The sequence below is a fragment of the Pelophylax lessonae genome, assembly GCF_965119305.1.
Source record: "Pelophylax lessonae genome assembly, chromosome: 5".
NCBI lineage: Eukaryota > Metazoa > Chordata > Amphibia > Anura > Ranidae > Pelophylax > Pelophylax lessonae.
This window is the reverse complement of record NC_138772.1, coordinates 276,892,414-276,917,601: the sequence shown is the minus strand read 5'-3', so window position 1 is coordinate 276,917,601 and position 25,188 is coordinate 276,892,414. Positions and strand designations below refer to the sequence as shown.

General features: G+C 41.2%; 1 protein-coding gene across 1 annotated transcript in view; it reads left to right on the top strand.

Moving 5' to 3' along the window:
* TMEFF1 (transmembrane protein with EGF like and two follistatin like domains 1) overlaps positions 1–25,188 on the top strand; it is a 311,438-nt gene that overhangs the window by 138,043 nt on the left and 148,207 nt on the right. The window contains exon 3 of the mRNA XM_082258289.1: positions 10,182–10,311. Coding sequence (XP_082114415.1) covers positions 10,182–10,311 — 130 coding nt within the window. The remainder of the gene's footprint in view (positions 1–10,181; positions 10,312–25,188) is intronic.

Genomic DNA, 25,188 nt, shown 5'->3' with positions numbered 1-25,188 from the left:
CAGAAAAAGGCTTAGTCTTTAAGAAGTTAAACTGCCCTCCTTTACAGAAGGAAGTTAATTCTTTGGAGAACAAAACGATACATTGTAAAACATTGTGTTTATAGTTATCCCACAGCCTGAAGCCCCTTACACACGTTCAGATAATTGGACGACTTATCGTTCGCATTTTGTTGCATGATACTAACATCAAATTCAACAATGCGTACAAGCCGTATGATTTTTGTCGTACGATTCTGGAAAAGCTTCCTGGTTGCTTAGCTACGTATCAGATGGTGCAAAACAAAAACAATGGCAGCCAGGCTTTTTCCGTGCTATTTTAGTGTTTCATGCGCAGTCTTTGTCGATTGATTTTAAGCGGACGCATAGTGTACTGATGAAACGATTGTCACGATTGATTGGGTTTTCGTACGACAGAAGTTTTCCTGTTTGTCCCTTCGGATTTTGTTGGACCAACTGTCGTGATCGGCTGTCGAAAGCTGTGTACTAACGATCAGATTATCATGCGATCAGGTCGAAAGCGAGTTTTATCGTACGATTATCGGAACGTGTGTACGGGGCATTACCAATGTTGATAAACATTTGCTGGAGGCTCTTTTTTTGACAGCTGAGAGTGAGAAGAGAACAACTCTGCACTGTATGAATCGAGGAGATGCCGTTTTAGGATCGCGGGGGGGTGAATCGAGATCGCGATTTTTTAACAATTAATCGTGCAGCTCTAGCTGGGATACCATCACTTCCACTAGCTTTGTTATTAGCAATGCTTTCTAAGGCCCACTTGACTTCACTCCCCAGGATATCCGGTTCAAGGTCAATGACTGCATCATCGTGGTTATATGGGAAATTCAGATGTTTCTTATATAGTTCTTCCATGTATTCTTGCCATCTTTTCTTTATCTCTTCTGCTTCTGTCAGCTCCTTGCCATTTTGTCTATTATCATGCCCATCTTTGCACAAAACTATCCCTTGATATGTCCAATTTTCTTGAAAAGCTCAAATTTTTTGCATTGATTTTTTAAGAAGGTCTTTTTTTTTTTCTTCTTCAATATTCTTTTATTGTGTTTTTCCATGAGGACAGAAAATAAAAAGCAAGGTGAACAGTATCAACATTACATAAGTCTTAATAACACATGGCAGGGTGTAATATACAAGGTTGGTTATAACAAACAACTGTAGATAGGTTCATAGAAGCATTGTCTAGCACCCGCAGACACCCCATCTGGGAACATACTGTGTCTCGGGGTAAAGACAAAGCCTCTAACCATGTGTTTTTTTTTTTTCTTTTTGTCTTTTCTTACTATCCTCTGGAAGTCTGCATTCGGATGGGTATATTTTCCCTTTTCTCCATTGCCTTTTGCCTTCCTTCTTAGTTCTGAGTATTCACAAGGGATCAGATATAGATCACATCTGAAATGTATAGTGACGTTTAACACTTTCTTCACTTTAAGCCTGAATTTTGCATAAGAAGCTCATGGTCTAAGCCACAGTCCACTCCAGGTGTTGTTTTGACTGACTGTATAGAGCTTCTCATTCTTTGGCTGCAGAGAATATAATCAATCTGATTTCTGTATTGACCATAGAGTGATGCCCATGTGTAGAGTCACCTCTTTGGTTGTTGGAAAAGAGTGTTTGTTATTACCAGTGGGTTTTCTTGACAAAACTCTATAAGTCTTTGTCCCGCTTCATTTTATACTTCAAGGCCATATTTACCTGTTATTCCAGATATGCTTTGACTTACTACTTTAGCATTCTAATCTCCTATTATGAGAAGGATATATTTTTTGGAGTTAGTTCTAAAAGTTGTTGTAGAGCCTCATAAAAGTGGTCAACATCAGCTTCTTCAGCATCGGAGGTTGGTGCATAAACTTGGAATATTGTGATGTTGAGTGGTTTGCCTTGGATACGGACTAAGATCATCCTGTCGTTTTTGGGATTGTACCCTAGTACTGCTTTCCTCACTCTTTTGTTGACTATGAGGGCTTCACCATTTCATCTGAGAGATTCTTGTCAACAGTACTATATATATATATTAGTCATCTGAGTGGAATTTGCCCATTCAAGTCAATTTTAGTTCACTAATTCCCAAAATATTGATGTTTATTCTTGCCCTTCCAGCCACATCAAGTTTACCCTGATGTCCCTATGCAGTATTCTTCTTTACAGCATATTACTTTCCTTCCACGCCTACTATCCAAAGCTGAAAGTCCTTGTCGCTTTGAAGCAGTAATTTCATTAGTTCTGGAGCTACTTGAAATTGCCGCTCTGCTCTTCCCCAGTAGCATATTGGATGACCTGTCCATTTTGGCAGAGCCTACACGGGATAGCTCATAGCTTCACTGAATTACACAAGCCCCTTCAACATGGCAAAGCAGTGATCCATAAAGGGGCTTTGGCTGTATTTCTCCTGTAATATTACTGTAAGTGCAGATTGTAGAAAATAATATACTTAGTTTCCAATAACACACTGCCGCAGAATCAGGAGGGACAGATCCTGCACATGCTGATATACAACAAGTACAAAGAGGAGTACTTCACCAGCCCATGGCGCTGTCCATGTGTTCACCTCCTTTGTTTGTATGTTTTATAGCTGAAATGTCCTGGTTGCTGCTGCTCCTCTCTCACTCCACTGGGGGGGGGGGGGGTGGATCAAAACAATTCAAATCTGTAAAGAAAAGCGCACGCAACCTCGGGCAATAACGCTTTAATAAAGGACAACAACACAGTACATTGGAATTGCACTCACACTTTTCCTTTAAGACAATCGCTTTACAGCATTCCAACAGGAGCTACTCGCTCCTCCCGTCCCTCCAGATGGTGACTCTGCGGTCTCCTCATTCGCGGCTGCCGCCGCTGTTTCCCCGCTCTCCTTCACTTCCTGTGTTGCCTGGTCACCGGATGCCGGTTCTAGTGCGCCTGCGCACTATACCAACGTAATCTACGGCGCCTCAGGAAAGCCTCAGCCAAAGCCGGAGCCACAAGTTGTACGGAGCTGCGAGGTGGGAGATTCAAGACACGGGTGCACTGCCTCTGCTGTTACTACGGACAACACGTTTCGGAGGCGGAGCCTCCTTCCTCAGGTCCCACCTTGCTTCCTGCTAACGCCCCTCCCTATATACCCGGGATACCATCGGCCCTAATTATTTGATTGTGTATTCTTAAAGGAGCCAGTAACCAATAATCCTTATCCACCTTGGCTGGGACGGGAGAAGCAAGGGGCTATCCACTTTTAAAAAACATATATTAAAAATACAGTTTAAGATACAATTTAAAATACAATTTAAAATTTAAATTAAAATACAATTTAATACCAGCGCAGATATTAACCAGAGCTATTATAGATACATGTTTGGATATCACATTCCCTACATAGAAATGGTTGTCTCCTGCTAAAAATACATAAACGTATCCTAAAAGTATATATGTATATAAGACTCTAAGCTACATCAGCATTTCCTAATACCAATAGTCGACGGATCATATTAATTCCACATTATCTCTCATCCATCTACCAGGATAATTTCATAAGTCAGGATAATACACATAATAAATATATAAAAATACTAGTCTCATTAGAATTCAGTAAGATAAGATTCAATTCCATATGGCACATATGCAAATATCAATTAGTATATGAGGATACTACTCCATATAGGCCAACCAAATATACTACACGGCAGTTGTTTATATTTCTCATATATATATACTGCAGGCCTGGAACTATTTGGGATTGAAGCCATATCTATGACTCTCCCAGAAGGTGAAAGGTTTTCGATCCTGTGCAGGCAAGAAACATTCTGGATCTTTACGCTTGGGTCCATGTCGCCGGGTGGGCTCAATGAGGAGCTGGAAGTCAACATGATCATTTGACATATCAGCACGGGGGTGTGGGCATGGTAGAGTGGGTTCCAGCACATGCACATACACATGGTTACCAAGGGTAGGGAACATAGTCCCTGCCCGGCCATGTGTCTGTGAAGTGTGCACGGAGGCATACGCACATTCGTGTCCACACAACAATATCTGAGCAGCTGGGTATGTGAATAGGTGTATATGTATAGATATATATTTGGGGATACTCAGGGTGTCACCACCGATGGGTATGTGTAGGTATATGTATTTCTCATGTGTGTGTATATATATATATATATATATGTGTGTATATATATATGAGAAATATAAACAACTGCCGTGTAGTATATTTGGTTGGCCTATATGGAGTAGTATCCTCATATACTGATTGATATTTGCATATGTGCCATATGGAATTGAATCTTATCTTACTGAATTCTAATGAGACTAGTATTTTTATATATTTATTATGTGTATTATCCTGACTTATGAAATTATCCTGGTAGATGGATGAGAGATAATGTGGAATTAATATGATCCGTCGACTATTGGTATTAGGAAATGCTGATGTAGCTTACAGTCTTATATACATATATACTTTTAGGATACGTTTATGTATTTTTAGCAGGAGACAACCATTGCTATGTAGGGAATGTGATATCCAAACATGTATCTATAATTGCTCTGGTTAATATCTGCGCTGGTATTAAATTGTATTTTAATTTAAATTTTAAATTGTATTTTAAATTGTATCTTAAACTGTATTTTTAATATATGTTTTTTAATATATGTTTTTTAAAAGTGGATAGCCCCTTGCTTCTCCCGTCCCAGCCAAGGTGGATAAGGATTATTGGTTACTGGCCCCTTTAAGAATACACAATCAAATAATTAGGGCCGATGGTATCCCGGGTATATAGGGAGGGGCGTTAGCAGGCAGCAAGGTGGGACCTGAGGAAGGAGGCTCCGCCTCCGAAACGCGTTGTCCATAGTAACAGCAGAGGCAGTGCACCCGTGTCTTGAATCTCCCACCTCGCAGCTCTGTACAACTTGTGGCTCCGGCTTTGGCTGAGGCTTTCCTGAGGCGCCGTAGATTACGTTGGTATAGTGCGCAGGCGCACTAGAACCGGCATCCGGTGACCAGGCAACACAGGAAGTGAAGGAGAGCGGGGAAACAGCGGCGGCAGCCGCGAATGAGGAGACCGCAGAGTCACCATCTGGAGGGACGGGAGGAGCGAGTAGCTCCTGTTGGAATGCTGTAAAGCGATTGTCTTAAAGGAAAAGTGTGAGTGCAATTCCAATGTACTGTGTTGTTGTCCTTTATTAAAGCGTTATTGCCCGAGGTTGCGTGCGCTTTTCTTTACAGATTTGAATCGCAGAATGAGGAGCCATGAGATGTCTCCACACATATTTTGTGTATCTAATGTGTGCACAAACTTGTTCAAAATATTGTACCAGATACAAGGCTGTCAATGTTCAAAACATAGAATACCAGATACCAGGTCGTCAATGTTTAAAACATAGAATATCAGATACAAGGCTGTCAATGTTCAAAACATAGAATACCAGATACCAGGTCGTCAATGTTTAAAACATAGAATATCAGATACAAGGCTGTCACTGTTCAAAACATAGAATATCAGATACCAGGTCGTCAATGTTCAAAACATAGAATATCAGATACAAGGCTGTCAATGTTCAAAACATAGAATATCAGATACCAGGTCGTCAATGTTCAAAACATAGAATATCAGATACAAGGCTGTCAATGTTCAAAACATAGAATATCAGATACAAGGCTGTCAATGTTCAAAACATAGAATATCAGATACGAGGCTGTAAATGTTCAAAACATAGAATATCAGATACAAGGCTGTAAATGTTCAAAACATAGAATATCAGATACAAGGCTGTCAATGTTCAAAACATAGAATATCGGATACAAGGCTCAATGTTAAAATTATAGAATATCAGATAGAAGACTGTCAATGTTCAAAACATAGGATATCAGATACAAAGCTGTCAATGTTCAAAACATAGAATATCAGATACAAGACTGTCAATGTTCAAAACATAGAATACCAGATACCAGGTCGTCAATGTTTAAAACATAGAATATCAGATACAAGGCTGTCAATGTTCAAAACATAGAATACCAGATACCAGGTCGTCAATGTTTAAAACATAGAATATCAGATACAAGGCTGTCACTGTTCAAAACATAGAATATCAGATACCAGGTCGTCAATGTTCAAAACATAGAATATCAGATACAAGGCTGTCAATGTTCAAAACATAGAATATCAGATACCAGGTCGTCAATGTTCAAAACATAGAATATCAGATACAAGGCTGTCAATGTTCAAAACATAGAATATCAGATACAAGGCTGTCAATGTTCAAAACATAGAATATCAGATACGAGGCTGTAAATGTTCAAAACATAGAATATCAGATACAAGGCTGTAAATGTTCAAAACATAGAATATCAGATACAAGGCTGTCAATGTTCAAAACATAGAATATCGGATACAAGGCTCAATGTTAAAATTATAGAATATCAGATAGAAGACTGTCAATGTTCAAAACATAGGATATCAGATACAAGGCTGTCAATGTTCAAAACATAGAATATCAGATACAAGACTGTCAATGTTCAAAACATAGGATATCAGATACAAGGCTGTCAATGTTCAAAACATAGAATACCAGATACCAGGTCTTCAATGTTCAAAACATAGAATACCAGATACCAGGTCTTCAATGTTCCAAACATAGAATATCAGATACAAGGCTTTCAATGTTCAAAGCATAGAATATCAGATACAAGACTGTCAATGTTCAAAGCATAGAATATCAGATACAAGACTGTCAATGTTCAAAACATAGAATATCCATAGGCGTGTGCACAGGGTGTGCCGGGTGTGCCTGGGCACACCCTAATCACCTAGGGCACATTAGCATTATCGTTCTGTTTGCCAGTGAGGAGATGGGAAAGATCTCCCTCGGACCTGCTCTGCCATAAGAGAAGTGCCACACACTTCTATTTCACTTTGCCAGCAGGGAGAGTAATGTACCGGGGCCATATACATGTAGGCAAACACATGCATGTGTATTTAAACTTTGGGGTGCACACCCTAATGCAATAGGCTGCGCACACCTATGAGAATATCAGATACAAGGCTGTCAATGTTCAAAACATAGAATTTCAGATACCAGGTCATCAATGTTCAAAACATAGAATATCAGATACAAGGCTGTCAATGTTCAAAACATAGAATATCAGATACAAGGTTGTCAAGATTATACTTATTCAAATTGTGTTTCAGGGTAATATTTTTATTCATGTCTAGTGTTATACTTCTGTAAATGTAATTGCATTTTTTTCCATTCCCTGCTGTTTTTTTACTGCCTAATTCTTGTTACCAGAGATGTAAGGTCATAAAGGTTACATGGAAAGTGTTATAGCTAAGTCAGGTATGTAGAATAAGTGTCAGCTTTGTAAAATTATCCTTCCAAGTCATGGAGATTACCCAGTGGACTGGGGGTGAAGAGGTTTATGGCATTTTAAAAGAAAAACACTCTCCTCTCCCTTTGCAGTTACTTTTTATTATATTCCCCTCTCAGTGTGAGTGGACAGTATCTTATTTTGGTTCAGTCTGATCTTTGTGATCCTTAAAGATACTCTATACCCTTTTTTAACCCAAGCATATCTTCCATCATCATGAGATGGGAAAAAGGGACACTTTTTAGTGGAAGATTTTTAGACCCTGATGTATATCCAATTCACACAGGGTGTGGTAAAGTGTACGCCTGTAGAGGGCCTTGTTTACCCGCACGGGAAAGCACAGGATTTCCATGCAGGCAGACCCATTGCTGTCAATTGGAACACAGCAGCTGCAAGGATACAGACACGGCTCTCAATCTGAGATTCGTACAGAAGCATTTGTTCATCCTGAAATACAGACAGTGTGTGTTTGGGACCATGCACGCATACCCATGTGGATGTCAGATTGGGAGCATCGTCTGTGTCTGTGCAGCCGCTGCATCCCAGGTGACATCAACTGCCTACAGGGAACTTTGTTTTCTTATGAACTTTATTATGTGTATTTTTCTTGCACTATGTACTGTATATGGTGTAACACTATGTCACTATAGTTTTTTACTACATGATTGATTATTATTCACTTGATTCTATGTATACTTTTTTGATACATAAGGAATAATTGAATTATTTCAGCACTGCATTTATTTACACCTATTATTTAGTGTCTGTATATCTACACGTATTGCACGCTGCCACAGATTGACCGACTTAGCCCTGACACACAATTTTTTGCCTGCTTGGAACACCTGTGCATCCCCATGCTGGTGAACATGGCTCCCTACGGGTGTGCGTTTTAGTACTCCATGTGTGAACAAGACTTTACTTAGAAGTAAACTTCTCTTATTTGTTCCCTTTTGTTCTGTTACATAAAGTATACCATTGAAAGTGTTTTCTTATATTTGTTTGACCACTTAAACCACTCGCCGACCCGCTGCAGTACAGTTACTGCGGTAGATCGGCTCATACAGGCAGCACATACCTGTATATCGTGGCTTTTTTTCTGGTCTGCTCGCACATGCACGCACTCACTCAGAAGCTTGAATTGCCATTTGCTGTAGCACAAGCCAATCAGCGGATCCCAGCGCATGATTTATGGCCTGCACCCACTGATCGGCTAAGCGAATGACAGAAGAGCCCTGTGTTGGTAAACAACACAGGGCTCTCTACAAAAGCCAAGACGGAAACTGCTGTAAGAAGAGTAGAGGAATGGTCGCACTTCCCATAAGATGCTTTCAGAATTTATTATAAAGTAAAAAAAACACAGGATGTAACAGGCATCATGCATGGGACAAAAGGATGACGCATTTCACAAGACTAAGTTTGATAAAGCACGCTTAATCGTGTGAAAGGCGTCATATTTTTGTACCCTGCATGATGCCTGTGAAATCCTGTGCCTTTTTTTACTTTATTAATAAATTCTAATTGCATCCCATGGGAAGTGCGACCATTCCGCTACTGTTCTTACAAAAGGGCTCTCTACAGACATCAGCAATGTGCCATTTTTTTTCCTCCCTGAGAAGCAGGGAGTAAAAACCTGCACTTTGCTTAGTAAAAACAGTACACACATTAACACTTGTTAGGCACACAGTTAACCTTCTGATTGCCCTAGATGTTAACCCCTTCCCAGCCAGTCACTAGTACAGTGGCTGTGTATATTAGCAGATCATGCCAGAGCGTGGCCCATGGTGCGTGTGCGAGGTGTGATCGTGCGAGGACGTCATATAACATCCTCCCAGCATAACAGAGCTCCCATTCAGCAGTCATTTTACAATAGGCCGAGTAGGAAGCAGGTAATGAATATACAAACCATGAAGAGTTATTGTTCAAAAATATAAATTAAACTCAAAAGTGTCTTTTTTTACTACTTCCTTTTATGCTACTATTTGAAAAAACAATTTCAATAAAATAACACTTTGTTGAAATGTTTAGTTAAAATTTTTTTTTTTTTAAGTTAATAGTATGTTTATACAAATAAAAAAGGCATGTGTATAGGGTAATTCGTTTTTGAATCTGTGCTCAAACTATGTACACAAAAGTATTTACATAACATTTTCTAATTCATATGTAAAATCAATTAAAAACAAGCCATCATTTACAGATGTAGCTATAGGCATAATGGAGTAATTAATTTTCAAATTTTTCAACAGATGCATTTAAATGACAGCTTTTTTCAATTGAAAATTGAATTTTGCCAGCCTGACAGTTCTCTACACACTAAAACCTGACTTTAGGGCTTCTTCACACAAGGTTAATTAAGCGGTGTTGCTTAAGGCAGTCCAAATGTGTGGACAAGACAAAAAGACTTGTTTATTGTTGGATCAGCTCACACATATGTGCTACGTTTTTGCACGCTGAAAAAAAGAGGCAGCCAGCATTTGATTGCGGTGTTAAGATGTGCTATAGTGATCGTGAGATAAAAGAAAAGCAATAGGTCTTTAAAAAACTCCAAAACGCATGAAAGAAAACGCACTGCAGTCCGCACTGCAACGCACATCATCAGCGATTGTCAGTGCATATGCATCATGGTGTGAATTAACCCTTACAGTCTTTTTTGTGTTGTGTGAGGTACATGAAGCTAGAGAGGTCAGGGATGGCTTGTATCAAAGCCCTTGAAGTGCTTGTAGAGAATATGTATATCCTTTAATGTCCAAGTCTGGACACAAGTGCACTTTAATTTATGATTAAGGTTTATTTGTACTTTAACAGATGCCTGTTTAATGTTATTTTGCAGTGTGGCACAAATTATGTACCAGTTTGTGGATCAAATGGAGACACTTACCAAAATGAATGCTTCCTAAGGAGATCTGCCTGCAAACAACAGAAACATTTAACTGTAATGTTAAGAGGACCTTGCATTTCTGGTAAGAGCCATAGAGCAATAAACCTGCCTTTATAGTATTAGTTGCTAAAGAAACACTGATTCTTATTCAAGATTGTGCTGTTGATAGGTCTCCTCGCTGCAAATGTGTGATTTACACTGTACTTCTAGAATGTAAAAATGGCTGCAATAAGCGGTTCTGACTTCATCCTTGGTCGATACAGAAAAGTAATGGGTGTATATTGATAATAAATTAGGAATATAAACTGTCTATACTGAGTGAACGTTAGAAGAATTAGCTGAAATACACATTAATGTGTACCTGTAGTGAAATAAAACATTATTAAATGTCAACTGAATGTTAATGCAAGTTCCCAGCTATTTTTCAGTGTAGTGGAGTGCACATTTTTTCACCATGCTCAGATGTAGGTGCAGGCTGCTTTAAAGCAGAAGTCCAGCATAACACTAAAATCACTACAGCTATAGACATCCAGGATCTAACACTAACCTATCTAACCCTGTAAAGAAGAAATAAGTATACATACCTTTTTTGAAGCCGATCCAATCCGGTCTCATACAGCAGAAGCTCTGCAGAGGACACAGCCGACAACGGCTGAGAAATGAATGGAAAGTGACGTCACCCATAGACTTACTATGGGGCTTCTTTTGTCGGCTACCTCCTCTACACCCACCTCCACAGCGAAGCTGCGGCTGACAGCTCAGTGTGGTATCGGGTCGAATCGACTTCAGAAAAGGTATGTATACTGATTTCCTCTTTACAGGGTTAGATAGGTTAGTGTTAGATCGTGGATGTTTATAGATGTGCCAAATTTTAGTGTTAGGCTGGACCTCTCTTTGAACTCCAATTGTGACAACTACTCAGGTTCTTGGACATTTCCAGGGAAAATAGGTTTCTCTATGCCCCTCTGTTAGCAGCCTAAAAGGGCCACACCTGATGAGGCTGGAGTGGCTATGCAAGTGATCTGCGTCCAGATAAGCAGCCCTCCACTGTCAGAATTGGTGAGCAGGCAGAAGCCTAATAGCACTAGGCTTCTTCAGAGGGCCCAACTACTGTCGAAAGCCTATCCTTAACAGCTACCAGTTCTTCAGTTTCAGTGAGATGGTCCTTTGTCCTTAGGCCCTGCATCCCACCAGCAGTTTGCTGTGTTACCAGGACTGCCGTGAACTTCAATGGGAGGGATGCTGCTTAAGCTGATTTTTAAAGGCAATTGCAAGTATATGTTTGTGTTCTAAACTGTTGTACTGGAACAGTGATTCTAATCTTGACTTTCGGTTGCTATAGACTCTTATAGAAACTATGCTATGTAGCTACATGTTATCCTGAGTCTCAAAAACATGCTGTTAAGAATCCATGTTGTACAGCTTTCATGATCCACATTTTATTATTCTGCAGTGCATACATGATGTTTGCCATCCTGAACCTCTTTTTCAATTTTGCTTCTAACTTTGCATCTGTTGATGTCAAAAACAGGATGGGTATACTGGTGGTCTTTAACATTAAATGTACGATTATATACACTCACTGGCCACTTTATTTGGTACACCTGTTCAGTTGCTTGGTAACACAAATTGCTAATCAGCCAATCACATGGCAGTGACTCAATGCATTTAGGCATCTGTATGTGGTGAGGATGACTTGCTAAAGTTCATCAGAAGAACATCAGAATGGGGAAGAAAGGGAATTTAAGTGACTTTGAAGTTGGCATGGTTGTTGATGCCAGACAGGCTGGTCTGAGTATTTCAAAAACTGCTGGTCTACTGGGATTTTCACACACAACTATCTCTAGGGTTTACGGAGAATTGTCTAAAAAGGAGAAAAAATCCAGTGAGCGGCAGTTGTGTGGACAAAAATGCATTGATGTCAGAGGTCAGATGTCAATTTACCATCTCTGAACGCACAAGACATTGAACTTTGAAGCAGATGGGTTAACAGCAGCAGAAGACCCCCATGGGGTGCCACTCCTGTCAGCTAAAAACAGGAAACTGAGTCTACAATTTGCACAGGCTCACCAAAATTGGACAATAGAAGATTGGAAAAACGTTGCCTGGTCTGATGAGTCTCGATTTCAGCTACGACATCCTCCTTTGTGTTAACATCTTCAGCTGGTGGTGGTGAACTAATGGTGTAAGGGGTATTTTCTTGGCACACTTTGGGTCCCTTAGTACCAATTGAGCATTGTTTAAATACCGCGGCCTACCTGAGTATTGTTGCCGACCATGTCCATCCCTTTATGACTACAGTGTATTCATCTTCTGATGGCTACTTCCAGCAATATAATGCACCATGTCACAAAGCTCAAATCATCTCAAACTGTTTTTTTGAACATGAGAATGAGTTCACTGTACTCCAATGGCCTCCAGTCACAAGATCTCAATCCAATAGAGCACCTTTGGGATAAGGTGGAATGGGAGATTTTCATCATTGATGTGCAGCCAACAAATCTGCAGCAAATGTGTGATGCTATCATGTCGATAAGGACCAAATTCTCTGAGGAATGTTTCCAAAACCTTATTGAATCCATGCCACGAAGAATGAAGGCAGTTCTGCAGGCAAAAGGGGGTCCAACCCGGTACTAGCAAGGTGTACCTAACACAGTGTCCAGTAAATGTGTATGTATATATATATATATATATATATATATATACACACACACATACATACACAGTTGCAGGTTTTAGACCTTAGGGGGCCCGTGGCACTTCAAGCTTGGGAGGCACCTCAACATAGAAATGAATTTATCACAACTAAAAAATTGAACTGAAATGAATAATAAGCCACATTTGTTCTCAAAATATGTTAGGTTCTTTCCAAGATATCTAAGGAGGGGGGGTCCTCTACTATCTGCCGATTTGATCCGACACCCTGCTATGTCATTCAGGCCGAATTCCAATCCAGGGCCATGCCTTGTTCAACCAATCTCATAATTTTGGGTAAAACATTGTTTGTTGATTGTGGAGTGTCGGATTCGCCCCTTGACCCAATCAGGGTCAAGCTGGGGTGTGATCCTCTCTTTTATGTGTCTCACTTGGATAAATTGATGCCGATCCCTTGTCCCTCGTAAACAAGGGCCTCGTAAACCTGGCACAGTCATGTTAAAACAAACATCTAGAATAGTAAAATAATATAATTGAAATGTGAAAAACATCTGCCAGAAGCCCATATTCCTTTCTTTGCTTCTGAAATCAGGCTTAACTTTTCCATATGCTGACACCCCAAACTCTTTTTTTTTCTAATAATAAAACAAATTTTATAATTGTTACATTTTTTATAAAGGAAGTCTGGGGCCTCCTCTGGCAGTGGGGACTGGGGCTATTGTCCCTTATGTACAGTTATAAATCCATCAATCTGTATGTATATATATATATAAAGTATCTCACAAAAGTGAGAACACCCCTCATTCAGGGACTGGACCGCAGGGCAGTATTCCAACATGATAACAACCCCAAACACACCTCCAAGATGAGCTAAAGAAGCTGAGAGTAAAGGTGATGGACTGGCCAAGCATGTCTCCAGACCTAAACCCTATTGAGCATTTGTGGGGCATCCTCAAACGGAGGAGCGCAAGGTCTCTAACATCCACCAGCTTCGTGATGTTGTCACGAAGGAGTGGAAGCGAAATCCAGTGGCAACCTGTGAAGCTCTGGTGAACTCCATGCCCAAGAGGGTTACGGCACTGCTGGAAAATATTGGTGACCACACAAAATATTGACACTTTGGGCTCAATTTGGACATTTTCACTTAGGGCAGTACTCACTTTTGTTGCCAGCGGTTTAGACATTAATGGCTGTGGGTTGAGTTATTTTGAGGGGACAGCAAATGTACACTGTTATACAAGCTGTACACCCACTACTTTACATTGTAGCAAAGTGTAATTTCTTCATTGTTGTCACATGAAAAGATATAATAAAATATTTACAAAAATGTGAGGGGTGTACTCACTTTTGTGAGATACTATATATATATATATATATATATATATATATATATACCATATTTATTGGCGTATAACACGCACCTTCACTTTAAGAGGGAAGTTTTAGGAAAAAAACATTTTAAATATTTAAAAATAACAGTACACTGCCCCTTTCATTAAACAGCCCCCCCTATACATTGCACAGTTCCCCCCATGCACACTACATACCCCCTTTTATTACAAAGCCCCCTTTACATTGCACAGCTCCCCTGCACTCCCAGGAGACCCCCAGTCTCCATGGGCAGCCCTGACAGCGTACTCTAAAGTAAAAACAAAATCACTGCCAGCTCCTTTCCATAGATTCTTCCTACAATGTGTCACTGTTATTGTAAACCGATGCCTCTAAATACCTCAGTAGCTCCGTTCTTTCACGGCCGGTCATGTGACTGCTCTTCTCTGACGTTTAATGGCCGGTCATGTGATCGCTCTCCTCCACCAATCTGAAGCTACACTCAGAGGAGGAGGAGAGCAGCCAGCAAGAATGAAGCTAACAAGGTATTTAGAGGCAGCGTTTTTCAATGACAGTGATATAATGTAGTAAGGATCTATAAAAAGGGCTGGCAGTGATTTTTTTCTTAACTGCAGAGTATGCTGGCAGGGCTTTCCCAGGGCGAGGAGAGGTGGGGCGGATCGCCCGATCCCCACCCCCCCCTCGTTGGAAAAAAAATATCGGCGTATAACACGCACCCACTGTTTGCACTATAATTTCAGGGGAAAAAAGTGCGTGTTATACGCCGATAAAAATGGTATATATATATATATACAGTGTATATATATATATATATATATATATATATATATATATATATATATATATATATATATATATATTATATACTGTATATCTATGTTCATGTATTAAAAAACTTCAGCAAACTTATATCTTAATAGATTTTACTCTGAGCAAAATATAAAAAATGTAGGCAGTATTTTGCTCTTCAGTGAGAATTGCACCATTATGAAGGGATTATATTATAATGTGTGAAGCAAAGTAATTCGATATTGTGTGATATTGAGACCTTGGACCTCTTCTTGTGTCTTGTTACAACATAAAACTATTTTTTCTTTGCCAATGGATCAAGGAAGGCAGGGAGGGGGCCTCCAGCACAGACAACGTGATTGACAGCCTCAGCTGTGCATGTTTCCATATGAGATTGTGTAAAAGTGGGTGTGTCCCTTCCTTCCGGTCAAGTCTCAGATAACAGTGTGTGCCATCAGATCCCTGTCCCCTACCTCTGGAAGCTCAGAAATGTTGCATACTGTAAATTCTGCACTTTAAATTGATGTATAAAAGAGAAGACTGCAGATAAACAGGTACAACTTATGTAGGAGTATTTGTTTAATCTCTGTATATCACCCAAGGCTTGTCACTTCACTGGGTATATGTAAGGCTTACAACCACATTAAAAAAACCCTTAACCCTTCAGGACTACGCTATAGCCGAATGACGGCTACAGAGCGACCCCACTTTGCCGATAGGCCATCATATAATGTCCTCCAGTTCTCACGCTGCCTGTGACCCCCCCCCCCCCCTGCAGTGCGTATCGGCATCGATCTGTGATCGGGGTACAGAGCCAATCACTGCAGCTTTTTACCATGTGATCAACTGTGTCCATTCACAGCTGATTACAGATGTAAACAGGATTTGCCGTTTATTGGCAATCCTCCCCACAGGCTGACAGGGTGTCAAGAGAGGAGAGCCAAAAACTAGTCAATCCACACAGAGGACATCTGCACTGACAATCAGGGCACTGATCATCACTGTCCTGATGATCAGTGCAGCCCCAACAGTGCCCACCAGTGATACCAATCTGTGCCCACCAGTGCTGCCAATCGGTGCCCATCAGTGAATCCTGTCAGTGCCACCTATTAGTGCTGCCCATCATTGCCACCTATCAGTGCCCATCAGTGCAGCCTATCAGTGCCATCAGTGTCACCTATCAGTGTCACCCATCAGTGCTGCCTTTTCAGTGCCCGACAGTGCTGCCTATCAATGCCCATCAGTGCAGCCTCATTAGGGCACATCAGTGAAGGAGAAAAATTACTTATTTACAAAATTTAATAACCGAAACTAAGAAAATTTCAAAATTTTTGGACTGTATTTTTGTTTAGCAAAAAAATAAAAAACTCAGTGGTGATTAATAAATACCACCAAACTAAAGCTCTATCTGTCTCAAAAAAATGGTAAGAGTTTAGTTTGGGTACAGTGTTGCATGATCTCCCAATTGTCATTCAAATTGAGACAGCGCTGAAATCTGAAAATTGGCCTCAGCAGGAAGGGGGTGAAAGTTCCCAGCAGGCAAGTCATTAAATTGCTATATCTTTGACTATGTCTTGCATTGGACCACATTATTGGGGGACAGTTGGGTAAATGTTCACTATTTTAACTCCAGTCTTGGCACCCTTTTTTTTATGTCATAACTGTACCCCTGATTTTGAATGCTTAAGTTCTGGCTCTTGAAGACTTTGGGACTCCAGAGTGCCCATAGTAAAATCTGGTACTGATAAACTATATTTTCTATACATATAGGTGTGTTTGTATTCTAAGTTGGTAAGTGTCCTCTATTTAAAAATATTGACATAGTAATATATATTTTGAAACCCTCTCCAGGAATTATCACTTTGATAGTTTATCGTGCCAGTTATGACTCATTAAGCAGCAGCTGGGAATAAAGGGTGAAAAGCTCTAAGAACGCACATGAGCCACACTTAAAACTTGATAGCAATCTCCTTTTTCAGTCCTGAGCACTGCAGAGCTTATGCTCACCCTTTGATTTTTGGATATTGTTATTCTCCGCATGATTTACTTATTTACAGATTATAGCTTCAACAGAAGGAAGGCAGACAAATAAAGTTACAAGGACATAAAATGGTAAAAACTGAAAAACTAAATTTAAAGATACAATATTTTTAAAAGAGCTTAAGAGGTAGATGGGCATGAAAAACAAAAAATGTATATGTGTAACACACACAGTATCTCACAAAAGTGAGTACACCCCTCACATTTTTGTAAATATTTTATTATATCTTGTCATGTGACAACACTGAAGAAATGACACTTTGCTACAATGTAAAGTAGTGAGCTTGTATAACAGTGTAAATTTGCTGTCCCCTCAAAATAACTCAACACACAGCCATTAATGTCTAAACTGCTGGCAACAAAAGTGAGTACTAAGTGAAAATGTCCAAATTAGGCCCAATTAGCCATTTTCCCTCCCCGGTGTCATGTGACTCGTTAGAGTTACAAGGTCTCGGGTGTGAATGGGGAGCAGGGGTGGTAAATTTGGTGTTAGCGCTCTCACTCTCTCATACTCATCACTGGAAGTTCAACATGGTACCTCATGGCAAATAACTCTCTGAGGATCTGAAAAAAAGAACTGTTGCTCCACATAAAGATGGCCTAGGCTATAGGAGGATTGCCAAGACCCTGAAACTGAGCTGCAGCATGGTGGCCAAGACCATACAGTGGTTAAATAGGACAGGTTCCACTCAGAACAGACCTCGCCACGGTCAACCAAAGAGGTTGAGTGCATAAGCTCAGCATCATATCCAGAGGTTGTCTTTGGGAAATAGACATATGCTGCCAGCATTGCTGCAGAGGTTGAAGGGGTGGAGGTCAGCCTGTCAGCGCTCAGACCATACGCAAGGCACTGTATATATATATATATATATATATATATATATATATATATATATATATATATAGCAGGATTCCCAGCCGTTTTGCTGGATATGGGTTCCCTGGGTCACCGGGTGTAACAATAGTACCTTTGTGCATGTTTCTCCAAGTGTGAGCACTGAGACAATGACCAGTCCAGTATATTTGGGTTTCTATATTTATTGAGAACTTGGATAGGAGAAGGGATGAGTGGTATACTCCTTTGGCTCAACTATGCACAATTCACAGGGGACAAGTGAAAAACGCTTGTTGGCGCTGACTTGACGCTGGCTTGATGCCGGTCAATGCCGGTTAACGCTGGTTTGATGCCTGTTAACACTGAACTGACTTGTGTCTAGCAGTCCTTTTGAAGCTCCCTCAGGCACTCCTTGTTGGGGTAGCTACTTGTATCACTGCTGAACACTTCCGGGCCCACACTGGCACCCTCTTTCATACACTTATCTTCAGGGCTTAGACACTGGCACCCCTTTTCTAAGTCTTCTCTACTGGTTAGCTGGCTCCCGGATCCCTCTAACCTTCTTGAGTGGTCCCCTATCCTAGGCAGACCCCTAGGCAGTTTACAGTACTCACGACACTGCTTTCCTGGAAACTTCTGCCCAGCAGCTCCACTCGGTCCACAGCACACTGGATCCCTCTCTGCGGCTCAGCTCAACCTTCCCTCCTCTAGGCCGACTGCCAAGGACCTTTCCTCACGCTGACAGGAGGAGAGACAGCTGTCATCCTCCTCCTGGGACTCTTCTTCCTGCCAAAGACGCTCTGTCATGTGTTCCCCTCAGACTTATACCCTATCCCAGGATGCTTTGTGGCAGATTCTGCCCTCTGGGATGGATACAAGCTGTCACGTACCTGGTAGAAGAGCCTGATACGATGAGGAAAGCCTCTCTTACACCTCTGACTCAGGGCCCCTGATAGAGCAGACAGGTAGCACAGGAGTGCAGAGTGGCACGAGTGCCTATTGGTCTTGATAGTAGCTTAGCCGGACAAACTGTCAGGATCAAGCAGGGGAAGACTGTCGGGGGACCGCAGCGGAGCAGGAGTGCCGTATGGACACCACTGAACAGGAGACAGGAGCAGGCTGAGCCTGTCAGCGGGTTGCAGCGGAGCAGGAATGCCGGATGGTGACCAGTGGAAAGTAGGCAGAGACTAGCAGCAGGCAGTCCAGCAGGGTAGTAGGCAGGAACAGGGTCAGGCAAACCGGGTCATACACTGGCAGACGGATCAGGTGCAGATGTACAGGCAGAAGCGTGGTCAAAGACAAGCTGGGGTCAATGCAGGCAGAGTTCAGGACAAGTCAAGGCAAGCTGGGTTGATAACACTAATCAGATGCGGGTTTACAGGTAGCAGGTATACACAGAAACGCTGTAGACAAGACAGCACTGAAGCACAGCATAGGCTCAGTTTAAATAGCCCCCTTGATGACCATACAAGCAACAGGTGCACGCACTTGTGCAATGGGCATAGCCTATGCACAGCAAGCTGTCTAGAAGAGCCATTCTGTCTATGGGAATGCCATTCCTGACACAAGCCCTGGTGTGCTATTGGTCAGGTTTCCTCCACTGTCCAATAAGAGCCCTCAATGGACACAGTGGGGAGACTCCCCACACTCGACAGACACCCTGGAAACACATGACAGCCTAACTGAACAATCAGGCCCCCATGATAAGCAGACAGGTCCCCCATATGGTTTTCCTAGCACCTACCTAGGAGGGTGCTATATATATATATATATATATATATATATATATAGTTACATATACACACACACTCTATATTACCAAAAGTATTGGGACGCCTGCCTTTACACAAACATTACTTTTCATGGCATCCCAGTCTCAGTCCATAGGGTTCAATATTGAGTAGGCCCAACAGCTTCAACTCTTCTGGGAAGGCTGTCCACAAGGTTCAGGAGTCTGTCTATTGGAATGTATGACCATTCTTGAAGGAGCACATTCATTAGGTCAGGCACTGATGTGGATGAGAAGGCATGGCTCGCAGTCTCTGCTCTAATTCATTCCTATGGTGTTCTATCAGGTTGAGGTCAGGACTTTGTGCAGGCCAGTCAAGTTCCTCCACCCAAAACTCACTTATTTATGTCTTTGTTGACCTTGTTTGTGCACTGGTGCAGTCATGTTGAAACGGTAAGGGGCCATCCCCAAACTGTCCCCACAAGGTCTTGTTATGCTGACACCTTAAAGTTCCGTTTACTGGAGCTAAGGAGCAAAGCCCAACCACTGAAAAACAACTCCACACCATAACGTAGTTAATATCAATTATACCAGTCCAAGGGGCAACTAACCACATCCACATCAAAAATATATCACATAGAAAAGAGAAGGAAGGCACAGTATGTATCTCTCCCATAAAAAAACAGGACTAGAGGAAGCGGTGTTGCCACTAAAATGAGCATATACACGTACATTTTAAAAAAAAGAAAAGATTTATTATGTAAACATGATTAAAAAAGGTCTACAATTAAGACATAAAACGTGTACAGGTTTATAGTCCAACAGCCTCAACTGTTACATTACAGTACTTTTGTGAATACAGAAAGGTCCAACGCATTTCGCAGAACACTTTCTCTGCTTCTTCAGGGAACTTTTTGTATGTACCTACATTGTTGTGAAATGTTTGAAAACAGAGAAACATATTATACATCAAAACATTTTCATTTGAAATCAACATTTATTATTCATAAACAAATATCTGTGTTTACCAATTTATTCACAGTCCACTATACGAAACACACATGGCACAACCTAAGTCAGATAGTGACCAACTGTCCCCTGGTAAAGTACCAGGGTCAGGTCTAAAGGACACTGGACCACATGTATGATATGTATGAGATTTGGGCGGACCAGAGTGTTGCAACGTAGCTAGAAATGGAAACATATTTCACTCAATGAGTATATATCGGTGCTATTATACCACTAATAATCTAGGTCTATCCAATATGCTTGCTTATCACTTATGACATACTTGCACCCTAGCATCCAACCACCCACATCCATATACCTAGACATCCTAACCATACAGCACAACAAACAAATCCACAACAACTCACAAATCATCCACATCTCTCCCAGATCCCAATGGGTCCTAGTAAAATAACTGGATCTCACCTCCACATGCAGCCCCATACCACATATCCCGACATATACCTCCATAATCATAACAGTTTCCCACCCCCTTCCCCCCTTTCCCTCATACATCACACATAAACCAACTTAGCATGTTGGCTGGGATGGCCATACCCAATAACATCAATACACTATGGTGTTCCAAATATATAGTCAACACAGCTCATCCACTCAGTGTAATCCCTGAGGTCCCCCAATGGGGAAACCCTCCAGACACACAAATGAGGGTAGCTGTGTAGAACCATAGGAATACATAGCCTGTCAGCTGTCCCAAACACGTATAGTGTGCCAGTAGTCTAATCCCTGATAGTCTCAATTGTAATATTGCCACTGCAGATGTAACAAGAGGAGCCACTGGTGCTGTATCCGACTACTGGTCCTGCCATCTCACATGTTTTATATAGTCCCGCCGGACATGACAAGGCCATGACGTGGGCAAGTAACTTCATGTCCTGTGCGGGGGCTGAGACTAGTGCGCATGCGCGCAGCCCGCTACGGCCCCCGGAGACAGGAACCACCAACTTGAGCCGCATCTGAGCCATGCACAGCGCCACCTCCGGTTGAAGGATGAACTCCAACCAGGTAAGGATAGCTGAGAGGATTTTATCACATGTTATCACTCTCCCATCCTGCCTTGGTGCCTGAAGGTCCATTAAAATGACACAGTCACTAGATAACTAGGACATTCCACTGCGTCCAAAGGTGCAATAATAATCTATGTGCAAAAATTTTAGGCAGGTGTGAAAAAATGCTGTAAATAAAGAATGCATTCAGAAATAGCAGTAAATTCTGCTTTATGACTTGTACCTATAGAGCCTATAATAAGGCCTTCCTGTTGGTACAGTGAATATCTCCTAAATGTGTACTGTTTAGGAGATAGTCACATTTTTGCAGGCCAGTGATGTCACCCATGCATGTCCACTGCACCATTCAAACGGGTGGAGATCGCAAACCCGGAATAAAGACCGGGTGAAGATGGAAGCACCGACAGTGGTGACAGCGTGCTGCTGGAGGCCTTTGTTTTAAGGTAAGTCTGTCAATGTGCTAGTATGGACTGCATGCTAGCACATTATGAAAGACTTACCTTAAAACTAAGCACTCCAGCAGCAAGCTGTCACCGCTGTTGATTTTTTTTTTTCAAACTCCCAGGCCCCATTTTTTTTCTGGACTTTCCTACCGCTTTAATCGTTTATTTTTATTAAAAATTAAAAAAAGAAATCCAAATCAATATTTGGTTTGACCAACCTTTGCCTTCAAAACAGCATCCATTCTTCTAGGTACACTTGCACACAGTTTTTAAAGGAACTTGTCAGGTAGGTTGTTCCAAACATCTTGGAGAATTAACCACATATCTTTATAGATGTAGGCTGTGTCAAATGCTTCTGTCTCTTCGTGTAATCCCTGACAGACTTGATGATGTTGAGATCAGGGCTCTGTGGGGACCAAACCATTACTTCCAGGACTCCTAGTTCTTCTTTACGCTGAAGATAGTTCTTAATGACATTGGTTGTATTTTTGGGGTCGATGTCCTGCTGCAGAATACATTTGGGGCCAATCGCACATCCTCCTGATGGTATGGTATAACAGATAAGTATCTGCCTGTATTTCTCAGAATTGAGGACACCAATGATCCTGACCAAATCTCCAACTTGCAAGGAACCTCCACCATGCTGCACTGTTGCCTGCAGACACTCATTATTGTACTGCTCTCCAGCCCTTTGGTGAACAAACTTTTTTCTTGATACAACCAAATAGTTAAAATGTTGACTCATCAGTCCAGAGCACTTGCTGCGTTTTTTCTGCACCCCAGTTCCTATGTTTTTTGTATAGTTGAGTCACTTAGCCTTGTTTCCACATTGGATATATGGCTTTTTTGATGCAATTCTTCCACAAAGACCACTTCTGGCCAAACGTCTTTGGGTGTACCTGGGTCCCACTGGTTTCAGCCAGTTCTGTGCTGATGGCACTGCTGGACATCTTCTGATGTGGAAGGGAAGTAAGCATGATGTATCTTTGATCTGCTGCATTACGTTTCCTTGCCTGGCCACTGCATCCTCAACGTTGGTGTCCTCAATGCTGAGAAATACAGGCAGATACTTATCAAATCAAACCATACCATCAGGGAGGCGTGTGATTTTTCCCATATTTTCTGTTCATGTTGGTTTTGTTGGTTTTGGATGTGCCTTTTAGGTATACTATATAAAGAATGCTGTTTATTTCCTTAGGTTTAGTTGAGCAATGTTATCAATTTTTTAATCATTATACTTAGCCACTTCAATACCAAGCACTTTCATCCCCTTCCTGCCCAGGGTAATTTTCAGCTTTCAGTGCTATCGCACTTTGAATGACAATGGCGTGGTTATGCAACACTGCATATGAAATGCTTATCATTTTTTTAGACATACAGAGCTTTCTTTTGGTGTTATTTATTCACCACTTGTTTGTTTATTTTTTGCAAAACTAACGAAAAAATACGGAAAATGTTGAAAAAAAAATGTGTTTTTGATGAGGCAGCACTGATGGGAACTGATGAGGAAGCACTGATAAGGCAGCACTGAGGGGCACTGATGAAGATTCACTGATATGCGGCACTGATGAGGAGGCACTGATTGTTGGCACTGATAGGCTGCATTGATAGACACTGATAGGCAGCACTGATGGGTACTGATTGGCACTGTTGGGGCTCCACTGATCATCAGGACACGGATGTTCCCTGTCACATTAGCCAGTTACTGGTTCTCCTCAGACTGACAGCGCATGAGAAAAGGAATGCCGATAACCGCCAAGTTTCTTTACATGTGAACCGCTGTGATTGGACACAGCTGATCACATGGTAAAGGGGCGCTATGATTGGTGCTTTACCCCGATCACAGGGGGCACGTGGGGGGGGGTGTGATTCTGGGAGCAACATATAAATATAACTTTATAGAACCAATATATTCCCATAAAGGGGACCACTAAATGCTGTCCCCCTTTTCATTCGTTAAGAGAAGAGCATTTCAATCAACAGCAGGCTAATTGGCTTCTAAATTCCTAACGCACATATGTATAGAACTCTTCCTGCTTTGTTTAAGAATGCCACATGTCCACATGCTGTCATTCTGCCTATGAACTAAAACAGTTACTGTCAGATGGATATGGCAAAGCCTTGTGAACTATGCATATGCATGAGGACAGTGCATATAAGACTCTGGGTTTTTCCATCCTAGTTCCTGCATGCATATTCAACCATGGTGGATGCTTTACAAAACCATGAAATGATGTGCTTTCTGATGTACATTCATGTACAAATGCAGATAGTAGGAGTGCAGCTTTTTATGTATTGCTGAACATCTTGTGCATTTCACGTTTTACCAATTTTAATTTTTATTATCTGTTAAAAATGTTTTTATTTGTAATCTTATTGTTTCAGTTTTAGTGACATAATGCGGTCCACAGGTACATTTCAAGACACTAACTGCAAATTGTTTTCTCTGATTAATTCTAAAAACAATCGATCCAATTTTTATAACAAAGTCATTATATGGGCTTCTCTTCAAACTCAGGCCAATTCTGACATTTCCCTCATACATGTAACAATCTGCATATTTTGCTTAAAAAATTGCTTAGAACCCCTAAACATTATATACAGTATCTCACAAAAGTGAGTACACCCGCACATTTCTGTAAATATCTTTTTGTGACAACACTGACACTTTGCTACAATGTAAAGTAGTGAGTGTACAGCTTGTATAACAGTGTAAATTTGCTGTTCCCTAAAAATAACTCAACACACAGACATTAATGTCTAAACTGCTTGCAACAAAAAGTGAGAATGTCCAAATTGGGCCCAAAGTGTCATTATTTTGTGTGGCCACCATTATTTTCCAGCACTCCCATAACACTCTTCGGCATGGAGTTCACCAGAGCTTCACAGGTTGCCACTGGAGTCCTCTTCCACTCCTCCATGACAATATTACAGAGCTGGTGGATGTTAGAGACCTTGCGCTCCTCCTTCTTCTGTTTGAGGATGCCCCACAGATGCTCAATAGGGTTTAGTTCTGGAGACATGCTTTGCCAGTCCATCACCTTTACCCTCAGCTTCTTTAGCAAGGAAGTGTTCGTCTTGG